Here is a 13,632-nt window from a genome sequence, read left to right on the forward strand (position 1 = left end):
GAAAATTTCCTAGCTAGTTTTTTTTTTTAATTAAAGCACAGCAAAATATATTATTATTTTAGTTAACTATAGAAATGATTCTTATTTTATACAATCATTTGAAATATTTATAATTTTTTCGTGCAACTAAACTATAATTTTATAATTTTTTATATCTTCCTGATGTTGTCGCGAAAATATTTTTTTAAAAAGTTAAATTCTATTTAATATTTTAATTTTACATTACAAAATTATTTTAAAATAATATAATAGAGTATATGTTACAAATATAAAATTTATCTAAAAATAATAAAACAGTAAATAAAATTAAGATAAATAGACCAGTTTTAAATTATTTATTTAAAGCTGATTAAAGTTTTATATGGTACCATCATTTTAAAAATGTTTTTAGATTATCGAATAATATTAAATGTTGGATACTGATATCCAAATTATTGATAAACGGAAAATTTGTAATTAGTATGATTTTAATTGAAGAAAAGGTAATATAAAAAAAAAATATAAGGGTTATAAATTTTAAACGATATACAAAAACGTTAAAAGTTACGAAACGCAGCGTTTCGTTGTGCCAACGCCGCAAAAAGAAAAAAAATACAGTACATGTGGCCCGATTATTTCTGGGTTTGCCTATTTCATTCTGAATCGCCGCCGTGAATTCGAATGTGTGTTAGATCCGTCGGTGATGTCGTCGTCGCAGAACCTTGGTGGCGCCACCAGATGCGGCCGGGTGATTGGGCCATCTTTGGACAAGATCATAAAAAATGCCGCGTGGCGCAAGCACACCTTCCTCGTTTCCGCCTGTAAGTCTGTCCTCGACAAGTTCGAGACTCTCTCCGATTCTCCCGATCCTTCATCGCCTCTCTTTGGTCTCTCCACCTCCGATTCAGATGCCGTCCTTCAGCCACTCCTTCTCTCTCTTGATACCGGCTACGCCAAGGTTATTGAGCCTGCTCTCGATTGCTCTTTCAAGCTCTTCTCCCTCTCCCTCCTCCGGGGCGAGGTCTGCTCCTCTTCTCCTGATTCACTTCTCTACAAGCTCATCCACGCGATCTGCAAGGTTTGCGGCATCGGCGAGGAGTCAATTGAGCTGGCGGTCCTTCGCGTCCTCCTCGCCGCCGTCAGATCTCCTCGCATCCTGATCCGTGGCGATTGTTTGCTCCATCTAGTCAGGACTTGCTATAATGTGTATCTCGGCGGATTTAACGGGACCAACCAGATCTGCGCTAAATCTGTGTTGGCTCAGATCATGCTCATCGTCTTCACCAGATCCGAGGCGAATTCTATGGATGCATCACTCAAAACAGTTAATGTCAACGACTTGCTTGCCATCACGGATAAGAATGTCAACGAAGGCAACTCTGTTCATATTTGTCAGGGTTTCATCAACGACGTTATTACGGCCGGGGAAGCAGCTCCTCCTCCGGATTTCATGCTAGTGTTGCAGGGCCCAGAGGAGGAGGAGGATTATGGTGCTTCAACTAGCAAGATCAGGGAAGACGGATTCCTTCTCTTCAAAAACCTGTGTAAGCTGTCTATGAAGTTCTCGTCACAAGAGAACACCGACGATCAGATTCTTGTTAGAGGCAAGACTTTGTCTCTCGAGTTGCTCAAAGTCGTCATTGATAACGGTGGCCCGATCTGGCGTTCTGACGAAAGGCAAGTTTTATCTTTCATTTCGCAGGTTACATTCCCTATCTAATGCAGCATTTGCTATTCGTCTCTCAGTAGTATTACATGGAATCCAAGACCTAACTCTCCCTCCCCCAAAATATGCAGGTTTCTCAATGCCATTAAGCAGTTCCTTTGCTTGTCTTTGTTGAAGAATAGCGCACTCTCGGTTATGTCTATTTTTCAACTTCAATGTGCTATCTTCACCACCTTGCTACGGAAATACAGATCGGGTATGAAATCAGAAGTAGGCATATTCTTCCCCATGCTTGTCCTCCGTGTTCTTGAAAATGTTCTTCAGCCAAGTTTCCTGCAGAAAATGACCGTGCTCAGCTTACTTGAGAACATTTGCCACGAGCCAAACCTAATCATTGACATATTTGTCAACTTTGACTGTGATGTGGAGTCACCAAACATCTTCGAAAGGTATTTGCAATTTCTTATTTTCTATCTAGTTTTTGGATTCTGTTTCCAGAATAGCGTTCCAGATGTTGTCAGATTACAACTCTTAGCTGAAAAGTTTTAGAGATCAGATCGGGCACCAGAGTAGCCTACACGGTTCATATCTGTATTCCATTAGTCGTTTTGTACTTTTAAGTAAATTGTATTAAGCTCTTATAATTCTCTCAGATGTTTGCAGGATTGTCAACGGTCTTCTAAAAACTGCTTTAGGGCCTCCTCCTGGTTCGTCGACAACTTTGTCCCCAGTCCAGGATATTACTTTTCGGCATGAATCAGTGAAGTGCTTGGTTAGCATTATTAAGGCAATGGGAACATGGATGGACCAACAATTGAGCATGGGCGAATCACTTCTGCCTAAGAGCTTAGAAAATGAAGCACCTGTAGACAGTCATTCTAGCCCAAATGAAGAAGACGGGACAACTACAGATCATGACTTCCACCCAGATTTGAGTTCAGAGTCATCAGATGCTGCAACTCTTGAACAAAGGAGGGCATACAAAATTGAACTCCAGGTCTGATGTTGCATCATAAAAGAACTAAAAGATTGTCCGTCCCATACGGTGATATTAGTATAATTATTTTTCTCTTCGGTGATGTTAGGTTTTTTTATCATCCTTCTTGGTTTATGTGCAGAAATGCATCACTCTATTCAATAGAAAGCCGTCAAAGGGTATTGAGTTTCTTATAAGCTGTAAAAAGGTTGGCAACTCCCCAGATGAGGTGGTGTCGTTCCTGAGAAATACCACAGGCTTGAATGCTACCATGATTGGTGATTATTTGGGTGAAAGAGAGGAGTTTCCAATGAAAGTTATGCATGCCTATGTGGACTCGTTTGATTTCAAGGAGATGAATTTTGGTGAGGCAATTAGGTTTTTCTTAAAGGGGTTCAGGCTTCCTGGGGAAGCGCAGAAAATTGACCGCATAATGGAAAAGTTTGCTGAACGCTTTTGCAAATGCAATCCAAATTCATTCAGCAGTGCTGACACAGCATATGTTCTTGCATACTCTGTGATAATGCTTAACACTGATGCCCACAATATCATGGTTAAAGAGAAGGTTTGTTTTCTTGGCTGTCACAATTTATTCCATCCATGATAGGTTTGCTTTTGGACTGCATCTGCATGAGTTAACTTTTCTGGTTACTTACGTGCTCAGAAATTGTTATTGAAATATTCTGTATTGGAGATTGCTTTGTTTGGTATACAGTATTTACAGTGTGTTTTTACGTCTCCTTTTCTTGTTTATGACAATCAGATGACCAAGGCTGATTTTATCAGAAATAACCGAGGCATTGATGATGGCAAAGATCTACCAGAGGATTATCTTGGTGCGCTTTATGACCAAGTTGTCATAAATGAAATAAAGATGAGTTCTGATTCTTCTGCCCCAGAAAGCAGGCAGTCCAATGGCTTGAATAAACTACTGGGTCTGGACGGTATACTCAATCTGGTTTATTGGACACAGACAGAAGAAAAGGCAGTCGGGGCTAATGGTCTTCTTATAAAGCATATTCAAGAAAAGTTCAGGTCGAAGTCTGGAAAATCAGAGTAAGCTCATTTATCTTATTTAGAGTCTAGTGTGAAATGAGGTGCTTGGGCTCTTATTCTTTGGAGAGAAAGGCAGGGGACGATAGCACTACGTAGTAGTGATTAGAAAATTGTATTCAATGAAGGATTTTATTGAGTGATTGTTCTTAGTATGATGCTGCTGAGCGAGTCAGGTTACCTGCACAATTAGCGAACTAAGCTGAAACCAGGTTTTCCTTTAACGTTGATGAAATACTTGCCCTTTACTTTCCCTTGTTCATTTTTGTCTCTGAAATTGTGTTACCTGAGAAACTATCTACCTGCAAAATTAGCGAACTAAGCTGAAACCAGGTTTTCCTCTAACGTGGATAAACAATACGTACCCTAGTTCATTTTTGTCTCTGAAATTGTGTTTGCCTGAGAAACTATCTTTCTAAAAGGATTAGGGTTGACAAATACCGTGGATGAATGTTAGGATTTGAAGTCCTAACATGAATCTCATGAATTGGATTCTTTTTCCGGTCTTGTAGATCAGCTTACCATGTCGTTACAGACGTTGCAATATTGCGTTTTATGGTTGAAGTTTCATGGGGACCAATGCTTGCCGCATTCAGCGTGACACTTGATCAGAGTGATGACAGGCTTGCTGCAGTTGAATGCTTACGAGGCTTTCGGTACGCCGTTCATATTACAGCAGTTATGGGTATGCAAACGCAAAGAGATGCATTTGTCACTTCCATGGCCAAGTTCACAAATCTCCATTGCGCAGGAGATATGAAGCAAAAGAATGTCGATGCTGTTAAAGTAAGTTTCTTCTTATGAAAATCAGTTGTTTCTTTCTGTATTTGTTTTTCTCACATCCGGTTTTCAAGGTATAAGAACAGAGAGATGAAGCATTTTAAGGCATACTAACCTTAATATCATGTGTTTTAGTTTTCTGTTTCAACGGCTTTTTAATTTATTTTTCTCTACTGTAAAGTTCTCCTTCCCTCTATGGAGAGAAGCATGCGTGAATTGACCTCTTCATAACTTCATTATTGCTTATTTTGTTGTTCAGGCCATCATATCAATTGCCATTGAAGATGGTAATCACTTGCAAGATGCTTGGGAGCATATTTTGACTTGTCTTTCTAGAATAGAGCATTTGCAATTATTGGGCGAGGGTGCTCCAAGTGATGCATCTTATTTTTCTTCATCCGAGACGGAAGAGAAGAAAGCCTTGGGGTTTCCCAACTTGAAGAAAAAAGGAGCCCTCCAGAATCCGGTGGTGATGGCTGTTGTTCGAGGGGGCTCATATGATAGCAGTGCAATTGGACCAAATATTCCAGGGCTTGTGAAGCAGGACCAGATCAATAACTTCATTGCAAACTTGAATTTGCTTGACCAGATCGGGAGTTTTCAGTTGAATAATGTATATGCTCATAGCCAGCGGTTGAAGACTGAAGCCATAGTAGCATTTGTTAAAGCTCTATGCAAAGTCTCTATGTCAGAACTACAGTCTCCTACGGATCCTCGAGTATTTAGCCTCACAAAATTAGTTGAGATCGCGTAAGAGTTTCTTCTTTTGATACTCTCTTTAGAACTCATAGAATGAGAAATGAACATACTGAATACATCTCATCTTGCCTTACTGAATTGGACATCAAGGTAGCACCATGAGAGTCTAATAAGATGTCAACTCACAAATTTACATATCTCTTTTTGTGTTGTACAGCCACTACAACATGAACCGCATCAGGCTAGTCTGGTCTCGCATATGGAGCATCCTGTCAGATTTTTTTGTATCTGTTGGCTTGTCGGAGAATCTTTCTGTTGCAATATTCGTTATGGATTCACTACGACAACTTTCTATGAAGTTCTTGGAACGTGAGGAGCTGGCTAACTACAACTTCCAGAATGAATTTCTTCGACCATTTGTCATTGTTATGCAAAAAAGCAGTTCTGCTGAAATAAGAGAACTAATAGTTCGGTGCATTTCTCAAATGGTACTCAGCCGTGTCAGTAATGTAAAATCAGGGTGGAAAAGTGTTTTCAAGGTACATAATGTTTTCCTAGCATCCGCCTGTATGTGAACATATATGATTAAGCTTCAGGTTAGGAGGAAAAACGTTCAACCGAAGATACTATACTGAGTAGTTCATCTGCTCTTTTTTTCATTTCCTTTCAGGTTTTCACAACCGCAGCAGCTGATGAAAGGAAGAACATTGTGTTGCTGGCCTTTGAGACAATGGAAAAAATTGTCCGAGAGTATTTTTCATATATCACAGAGACGGAGGCAACAACCTTTACTGATTGTGTTAGATGCCTCATAACTTTCACAAACAGCAAATTCACCAGCGATGTTAGCCTGAATGCTATTGCATTTCTACGATTTTGTGCCCTAAAACTTGCAGAAGGAGGCCTTGTGTGGAATGAGAAGGGTAGGTCCAGCAGTCCCAGTATTCCAGTAACTGATGACCATGCACCAAATACCCAAAATTTTATGGATGCAGATGAAAACATATCATATTGGGTTCCTTTACTCACAGGTAATCTGTCATAATTTTAATCTGTGAATAATACCTTTGTTTTAATGCATAAACATATTATGGGCTTTTGTCCCAAAACAAAACAAAAAAACATATAATGGGGATCTTACATTTTTCGAATTCACATATTCCATTGCTAATTCGTCCAACTGATTGAATTTGTTTTGCTGCGAGGTTAGGAAAGGACAGTTCCCTGCATTCTAATCAAAAGTTTATATTTGTTACAGGATTGTCTAAGCTAACTGCTGATTCCAGATCAGCAATCCGTAAAAGCTCCCTGGAAGTGCTCTTTAATATTTTAAAGGATCATGGTCATATTTTCTCACGAACATTCTGGATTGGTGTTTTCAGTTCTGTTATTTATCCTATATTTAATAGCGTGTGGGGCGAGAATGATCTGCTTTCTAAAGATGAACACAGTTCATTTCCCTCTACATTCTCTCCACATCCTAGTGGAGTTTCTTGGGATGCTGAGACTTCAGCTATGGCGGCACAGTGTCTGGTAGACCTATTTGTCAGTTTTTTTACTGTCATAAGGTCTCAACTATCAAGTGTAGTGTCCTTACTTGCTAGTCTTATAAGAAGTCCAGCTCAGGGTCCTACAGTAGCTGGAGTCGGCGCGTTGCTGCGGTTGGCAGACGAATTGGGTGGCAGTTTCTCGGAAGATGAGTGGAAGGAGATTTTTTTGGCTGTGAAAGAAGCTGCTTCATTGACATTGTCTAGTTTCATGAAAACACTGAGAACCATGGATGATGTTCCAGATGAGGAAACGTTGCCTGATCAGGACTTTAGTAATGAAGATGACGTGGACGAGGACAGCCTGCAAACTATGTCTTATGTTGTTGCAAGAACAAAGAGTCACATCACCGTCCAGTTGCAGGTTGTTCAGGTATGTACAAAATGTTGTACTATGCAATGAATTGCCAAGGTTTGACTAATACCAACAAATTGTTCTTTAAAAATCCCATACGAAAATGAATCTAGAAATGTTGTATGCTTTACCTTTGCCTTGCTCCAGAAGAATGATCTCTCTTACCCTGTCTCACTACTCTTTCTCCTGTTCTCAGGTAGTGACTGATCTCTACCAAAATAATCAGCAATCATTGTTGGCATCTCACGTCACTGTTATCCTGGAGATACTTTCATCAATCTCATCACATGCTCACCAGCTAAATTCTGATTTGATACTGCAAAAGAAAATGAGGAGAGCATGCTCTACCTTGGAGCTCTCTGAACCTCCCATGCTTCATTTCGAAAATGACACACACCAGAACTACCTGGACATTCTTCAAGACCTACTGACATACAACCCAGGAGTGTCTTTGGAGCTAAACATAGAGTCTCAACTGATTACAGTGTGTGTGCAATTACTGAAGATGTACCTGAAGTGCACGTTGTTTCAGGGTTCAGAGTTGGAAGAAACCAGGCAGCCTAAAAACTGGATTCTACCCATGGGAGCAACATCGAAGGAAGAAGCAGCAGCAAGATCTCCACTAGTGGTTGCAGTGCTGAAGGCACTGATGGAACTGAAAAGAGATTCATTCAAGAGGTATGCACCAACTTTCTTCCCATTGTTAGTGGAGCTTGTGCGGAGTGAGCACAGCTCTTCACAAGTCCCACAAGTCTTAAGCACCGTGTTCCATACATGTATGGGTCCAATGATGGATGAATAGAATAGGATGGTTGTAAGTGCATTGAAGTTTGACATTCGAGCACCTAAAGGATAGGTTACGAGCAGACACAAATCACTCTTTTCTTCTTTCGTTTTTTCTTCTCGTGTCTAATGAGGATTGACGAAAGAATGTGAGATTAACAGGTTTTGTGCGGTTGATTGCTTGTGCTGATATAGAGTAATTAATTACTGTTATAGAAACTAAGAAAAGGATGGTAAAAAATTTCTGCACTGCATATTTTCTTCCCTCCCAGTTGTGATTGTTAACGCTACTCATGAGCATATAATATTACAAATGAGGTCGAAGTAAGGATTTGTGAAGATATATAATATTAAAAGAAAAAGAAAGGAGAAGACAAAGATGGGCCACTCGTAGCAAGTCATTTATACTTGAAATGAAGTGATGATATCTAAAGTGATAATCAATAAGAAAGCCACAACTTGTTTTTTGACCACCGAAAGTGAATCATTCATGGCTTGATGTTGATGATGATGATGATGATGATGATGAGTCAGGAGTGGAACTGCTTTCCTTGGTATGTCATTCCAAAGCGCCAATAAGGAGGAGCCACATCATAAGAGGCAGTAGTTTTACCGCCTCTCCGCCCACACTTGACCCTCCTGTATTATACAGGTATCATCTCGGCTTTGGTCTCTGCTATCCCTGTGAAGGCGGCATGAGATAGTTCCAAGTGTTCCTTTGGGAAGTTGCACCAACCTCCGTAATCGGAGGACAGACCCGAATTGAGAGGACAGAAATCAGTGGCGGTGACCACCACGGAGGGGCTGCTTTGGAGGCACCAACGGATATGGTTCACGCACCGCACTTCTAGACAAGCTCCGCAGCTGCTTCCCCTGTTGAACAGCTTCCCGCTCAGGCCTGCGCTGTACCCGCCATAGCTGCTCTACCTCAGATCTCCATACCCACAAGCGCCTCCTATCACCACACCAATTTAGTCTAGTTAGTCATGACTGAGGAAAGAAGAAAGAAAAATAGAGGGGGAGAGAGAGAGAAGAGAACCAGTAGCGACGGAGGAGGAGCCGTCCCTGTCTCTGGAGAGCGTGGCTGTGGCTATCTTCCAGTCATCCTCGGCGGTGGCTTGAAAGAGGCGGCAGAGAATAAAGATGCACAATGCGAGTTGCTGAAGCCCAGAATCCATGAACACAACAAGCAGTGTTGTTGGGATCCTCACAGGTGGCAGACAAAAGCGATGCGTTTGAGAGGGTTGTGGGGTTCTTTTGATCATCATCTGGCTCCGCTTTTCAAGACTGGGTGTGGTGGGGATGCGACAAAAATTGCTCTGACATGTTTTGACTTTTTCCGTTTCAGATCAAAACAAAAAAAAGGAAAGGAATACAATACGTATTTCCGGCCCATCTCACTTGGCGGCCCACTTTCTACCCGTTATCTCAATAAGCATTGTGAAGTTTACGTATGGTTAGTACTTGTACTTAGTAGCGCGAGTATTGTAACGACGAGGTTCTATTTAACTCACACAAGAACAAAACCAGAAGCCCAGTTTAAAGCATTTTAAGAGAGAGAGAGAGAGAGAGGAATATGAGCCAATTTGAAATCAACAAAATGGTATCTTGCGGTTAACAGGTAAACTAAGATATGTGCTAAGCAATGAATTAGTTGAGTGAGAAAAATAAAAGATGTAACATCATCAAACATGAATATTTCGTGTCAAATGAAACAGCAAATTCAAATTGATCCAATAAGTCATGTAATTTAGTTCACAGTGACTGCTCAAATCTCTTGGGCCCTTACTAATTAAAAAGCCCAGAAGCAAAATAAATTAAGGTTAATTATTAAAATGAAAAATGTATAATGACGTAAAGAACAAATGGAAATCTGTGTCTTCCTATTTTACTTTAGAAGAAAATGGAAATGTTAAGAGACCAAATAAAAATGGAATGTATAAAATAAAATGGAAATCTGAGAACTCATGTTCTCTTTAAATAGCGACTATGAACCTCTTCTCCAGCAACGAGCATTGCTTCTCCATCCTTTGCTTTCGTTCGTCTTTTATTTTTTATTTTTGTGTGTGGTTTCTCCGGCTAACTCTACCATGAGTCGTCTTCTTCTTTATTTCAAGTATTTGAAACGAAATATTCTGACACATGCTACTAAAGTGGGTGAAAAGGAAGAGCTATGCAAGATGGGAGCACAACATCTTTCTTTGGCACTAACAAAGAACGTGGATATATCTGTTAAAGCATACGTTTCATCACAGTTTACGGTGGGAACAGATGTTCACAGCATTCGATCTCACCCCAGCGGTATTGTGTATTTGATCAATGAGCTACGTCAAGGTACGATTAAAGAATCGACTATTGACAGGGCAAAGTCTATGAAATCAGGCGATAGGAAGCGCTTGCTTGCAATGCTTGATAAGGAAGTGAAGACCGAAGAAGATAAATTCAAAAAGATAGAATCAAGAGAAGAACGAGACAAAGCTGACGCAATACTTGGAAAACGAAGGGTTTTTAAAAAAAACACAAAACACGCGCCTCACGCGCCTAAATTTTTCACTCAACTACTCGATCCCTTTCCCTCTCCCTTCACATTCGCCGATCTGGGTGTTGGCTCCCTCCGGCCACCATGGCCAAAAAAAACACAAAATATCCCTTCCTCGCAGTATCCCCACTTGTGCTGCTCCTCAAAAATCGACCCAACGTAATCAGTGCCGCCTGAATCGTCTGATTTAGCTGGCACGACTCCCAATGTACCCTGATCTGAGAATTTACCTGAGACCTCTAAGATCTCGGCTAACATCGAGACTCACGGCCACAGCATAACTCCCCCTCATGTAGAGGTGAATACCGCGGTGCTCGGAAACACAATTGCCCAAACCACTGCCATCAGGATCCCAGAGACCTCCGATGCCAGCCAGGGCACAAGCAATGGGTGCATCCAGCCGGATTCGACTCTGCCAAACACCCAACAACTAACCAGCGAGACCGCGCCAAATGCCATCCCTCCTTGGAAGAACCTCGTCAACGGTAACACTATAAAATTGGGGAAAAAGGTATCCCATTTACCCTTGACTCAGGTGAAGCTTGTGTCATGATTCCAAATTCTGTGATTGAAAAGAACAGGAAGGCATGGGACAGCTTCATCCTAGGTCAATTCTACGAAGAACCACCCTCGCGAGGAGCAGTGCAGGCCATTGCCAATGGAATATGGAGTCGCCAACGTAAGGACATTACGTTATCCAAGATGGAAGGAAATTCATTTCTTTTTAGAGTACCATGCCCAAATGCTCGCAGACGCATATTAAGTCAATGCCTCTGGCAAATCGATGGCCAATCAATGTTTGTAGCAAAGTGGTATCCAGACATCCAGGCTACAAAACCAGAACTGACCATGGTTCCCGTATGGCTTGAATTCGAGGGTGTTCCCCTTCAGTTCTTTAACCGGGAAGGGCTTGAGCACATTGCTGGGCTAGTTGGGCATCCTATCTGTTTACACCCGCATACGGAAAACCTGATAAATGTGGAGGTTGCCAAGGTTTACACTGTCATTGATCCCAGGAAGCCATTACTGGAAGCAGTTAATGCTCGTTTTGAATCCGGGGTGATCAAGCGTATTCAAGTGTCTAGTCCTTGGTTGCCATCATTGTGTAGTCATTGCAACAAGGTGGGTCACACAGTCTCTCGTTGCTCAAAAGCTCCCGCTACTTGTAATACTTGCGGTTCAGTCAAACACTTAACATCTGACTGCCCTAGAGCCAAAAAGGACAAACGCCAAGGGAAGCAACCTATTACCAGCCTGCTACCCATTACTGGTGCACCTCCTCTTGTGCCTCCACTCCATGACATAACCACTTCTTCAAATCCTACCATATCGCCAGTCCCTGTCCCAGCTACAGGAGTACCCCAATCTTCTGCTACAAGCTCAATGCCAATGGCGACTACTACCGATCCAAACAAAGCTAAAGCGCCACCACAAATCACTCACTCACCTATAAGAATCTCCCCCTCACGCTCTCTGGAGCTTGATGAAAGGAAGCTCTGTATTGATCTGCGAGACAACCTGTTCTCCCCCTTATCGACCAAAGAAGACAACGTTGATGATGATACCTCCGGAACAAGCTCTGATAGTCCCTCTGACGAGGATGACAATCCGGTAGTGAATGAGGATCGGTTCCTGAAGGTCGTATCTAAGCGAATGCAGAGACAGAAGATGCGTAAAGCTCGGGCAGGAGGCCCCGTAAACCTCTAACCCCAATATCCTTTTATGGATATTTTTTTGTTGGAATGTAAGAGGTCTAAACGACCCTGTAAAGCGGAGACATCTTCGGAAATGGTTGAAAGTACATCAACCACTTTTTGGTGGGATAGTAGAAACCCACGTCAGCCCATTGAATGCATAAGCTATAGTATCTCGTGCATTCCCTGGCTGGTCTTTTGATAACAACTATGAATTCTCTGAACTTGGAAAGGTATGGATCGTTTGGCATCCTTCTGTTCAGGTAACTGTTTTACGGAAATCCTTGTAGATGATCACATGTCAGGTGAAACTGCCGTTTGTTCATCAGCATCTAGTTATCTCTATTGTCTATGCTTCCTCAACCTCTGCCTCAGTGAGAAAGGACCTATGGGAGGAGATTGTTGAGATTGCTGCTATGCCTACTGTTTCAAGTAAGCCATGGACTGTTCTGGGTGATTTCAACCAAACACTGTTTCCCCATGAACACTCCACACAAGGAAAGAACCTTTCCTCTTCAGGTATGCATGACCTTGAACAATGTTTAACAACTGCCTCACTAGCGGATCTCCCCTACTGTAGCAACACTATCACGTGGACAAATAAACACACCATTGGTCTAGTCGCTAAGAAGCTGGATAGAATCATTGTAAATGATGAGTGGATTGAAAGTTTCCCAACTACGTTAGCTGTCTTTGTTGAGCCTGAATTCTCGGATCACAGTCCTTGCTGCCTATTCATAGATAGCCACGCTCCAAAGAGGAAGAAGCCTTTCAAATTCTTGGTCCTACTAAATCAAAACCCGGATTTTGCTCCCTTAATCAAGCTCTGGTGGGATTCACTCGCTTTTGATGGAACAAAAATGTTTATAATAGCAAAAAAGCTGAAAATGCTCAAGCCGGTGATTCGAGATTTTAGCACTACTAACTACTCAGGTATTGAAAAGAGGGTTCAGGACGCTTACACTGATCTCATCTGTTGCCAGCAGGAACTACTGCATGCTCCGTCAACCGACCTAGTCATGCAAGAGAAAGAAGTATTCAAAACTTGGTGTGCTCTAGCAAAAGCGGAAGAGTCCTATCTCAAACATAAATCCCGAATTTGTTGGTTAGAGGAGGGTGACAAAAACTCAAGGTTCTTCCACCGATCAATTATCACCAGACAAGGGTTCAATGAAATTATCCTCCTTCTCGATGGAAATGATCTTGTGGTGGACTCGAAACAGGGTATTCAAGACTTAGTGGTGGATTTTTACAAAAACCTACTTAGCAATCAAACTCAAAACAATGTCACATCTGTCTCAGAGATTGCTGCTCTAACTCCTCAACGATGCTCACCGAGTTATATCTAATCTCTCATCTCACCGGTTACACCCGCGGAGATCCGACAGGTTATCTTCTCATTGCCTAGGAACAAAGCTCCAGGTCCAGACAACTATTGTGTAGAATTATTCACAGCTCACTGGGACACAGTCGGACCTTCTATAACTGAGGCTGTCCTCGAATTCTTTACTACAGGGAAAATGCTCAAGCAATGGAATGCCACAATCTTGACCCTGATCCC

General features: G+C 41.7%; 3 protein-coding genes and 1 pseudogene across 9 annotated transcripts in view; 3 read left to right on the forward strand and 1 right to left on the reverse strand.

The window, feature by feature from the left end:
• LOC104773700 (protein FAR1-RELATED SEQUENCE 9) overlaps positions 1 to 13,632 on the forward strand; it is a 34,923-nt gene that overhangs the window by 9,596 nt on the left and 11,695 nt on the right. The gene's annotated exons all lie outside the window — the stretch shown is intronic.
• On the forward strand, positions 474 to 8,092 carry LOC104719892 (brefeldin A-inhibited guanine nucleotide-exchange protein 1). 4 transcript variants are annotated; one of them, XM_087467965.1, is made up of 11 exons: positions 474 to 1,656; positions 1,777 to 2,094; positions 2,309 to 2,642; positions 2,764 to 3,186; positions 3,385 to 3,677; positions 4,187 to 4,460; positions 4,714 to 5,204; positions 5,371 to 5,692; positions 5,824 to 6,184; positions 6,412 to 7,073; positions 7,252 to 8,092. In XM_087467965.1, the coding sequence occupies exons 1-11, from the start codon at positions 683 to 685 to the stop codon at positions 7,855 to 7,857; spliced, it is 5,058 nt and encodes a 1,685-aa protein (XP_087324091.1). In that variant the 5' UTR covers positions 474 to 682; the 3' UTR covers positions 7,858 to 8,092. The 4 variants fall into 4 exon arrangements, with proteins under 4 accessions (XP_087324091.1, XP_087324093.1, XP_087324094.1 ...); XM_087467967.1 differs by having other exon boundaries at positions 526 to 1,656; positions 2,299 to 2,642; XM_087467968.1 differs by having other exon boundaries at positions 546 to 1,681; positions 2,299 to 2,642.
• On the reverse strand, positions 8,070 to 9,161 carry LOC104716100 (expansin-A20-like; annotated as a pseudogene). The gene is made up of 2 exons (XR_015567791.1): positions 8,878 to 9,161; positions 8,070 to 8,793 (listed from the first exon to the last, which is right to left on the reverse strand). The product of XR_015567791.1 is annotated as an expansin-A20-like (transcript).
• Positions 10,987 to 13,420, forward strand: LOC147935673 (uncharacterized). Its single transcript, XM_087470221.1, has 3 exons — positions 10,987 to 12,072; positions 12,305 to 12,334; positions 12,377 to 13,420. Exons 1-3 carry the CDS (start codon positions 11,080 to 11,082, stop codon positions 13,418 to 13,420), a joined length of 2,067 nt encoding a protein of 688 aa, XP_087326347.1. The 5' UTR covers positions 10,987 to 11,079.

This window comes from Camelina sativa, chromosome 10 (assembly GCF_030686135.1).
Source record: "Camelina sativa cultivar CO46 ecotype springtype chromosome 10, ASM3068613v1".
NCBI classification, from domain to species: domain Eukaryota; kingdom Viridiplantae; phylum Streptophyta; class Magnoliopsida; order Brassicales; family Brassicaceae; genus Camelina; species Camelina sativa.

What these genes read in the sequence shown, in the direction of transcription:
- LOC147935673 (XM_087470221.1), top strand. Translation starts at nt 11,080, where the DNA reads ATGGAAGGAAATTCATTTCTTTTTAGAGTACCATGCCCAAATGCTCGC. An exon ending in AAGCTCGGGCAGGAGGCCCC is followed by an intron (nt 12,073 to 12,304) that starts GTAAACCTCTAA and finishes GAACTTGGAAAG; the next exon opens with GTATGGATCGTTTGGCATCC. An exon ending in TTTGGCATCCTTCTGTTCAG is followed by an intron (nt 12,335 to 12,376) that starts GTAACTGTTTTA and finishes ATCACATGTCAG; the next exon opens with GTGAAACTGCCGTTTGTTCA.
- LOC104719892 (XM_087467965.1), top strand. Translation starts at nt 683, where the DNA reads ATGTCGTCGTCGCAGAACCTTGGTGGCGCCACCAGATGCGGCCGGGTG. An exon ending in TCGAAGTCTGGAAAATCAGA is followed by an intron (nt 3,678 to 4,186) that starts GTAAGCTCATTT and finishes CCGGTCTTGTAG; the next exon opens with ATCAGCTTACCATGTCGTTA. An exon ending in AGAATGTCGATGCTGTTAAA is followed by an intron (nt 4,461 to 4,713) that starts GTAAGTTTCTTC and finishes TTTGTTGTTCAG; the next exon opens with GCCATCATATCAATTGCCAT.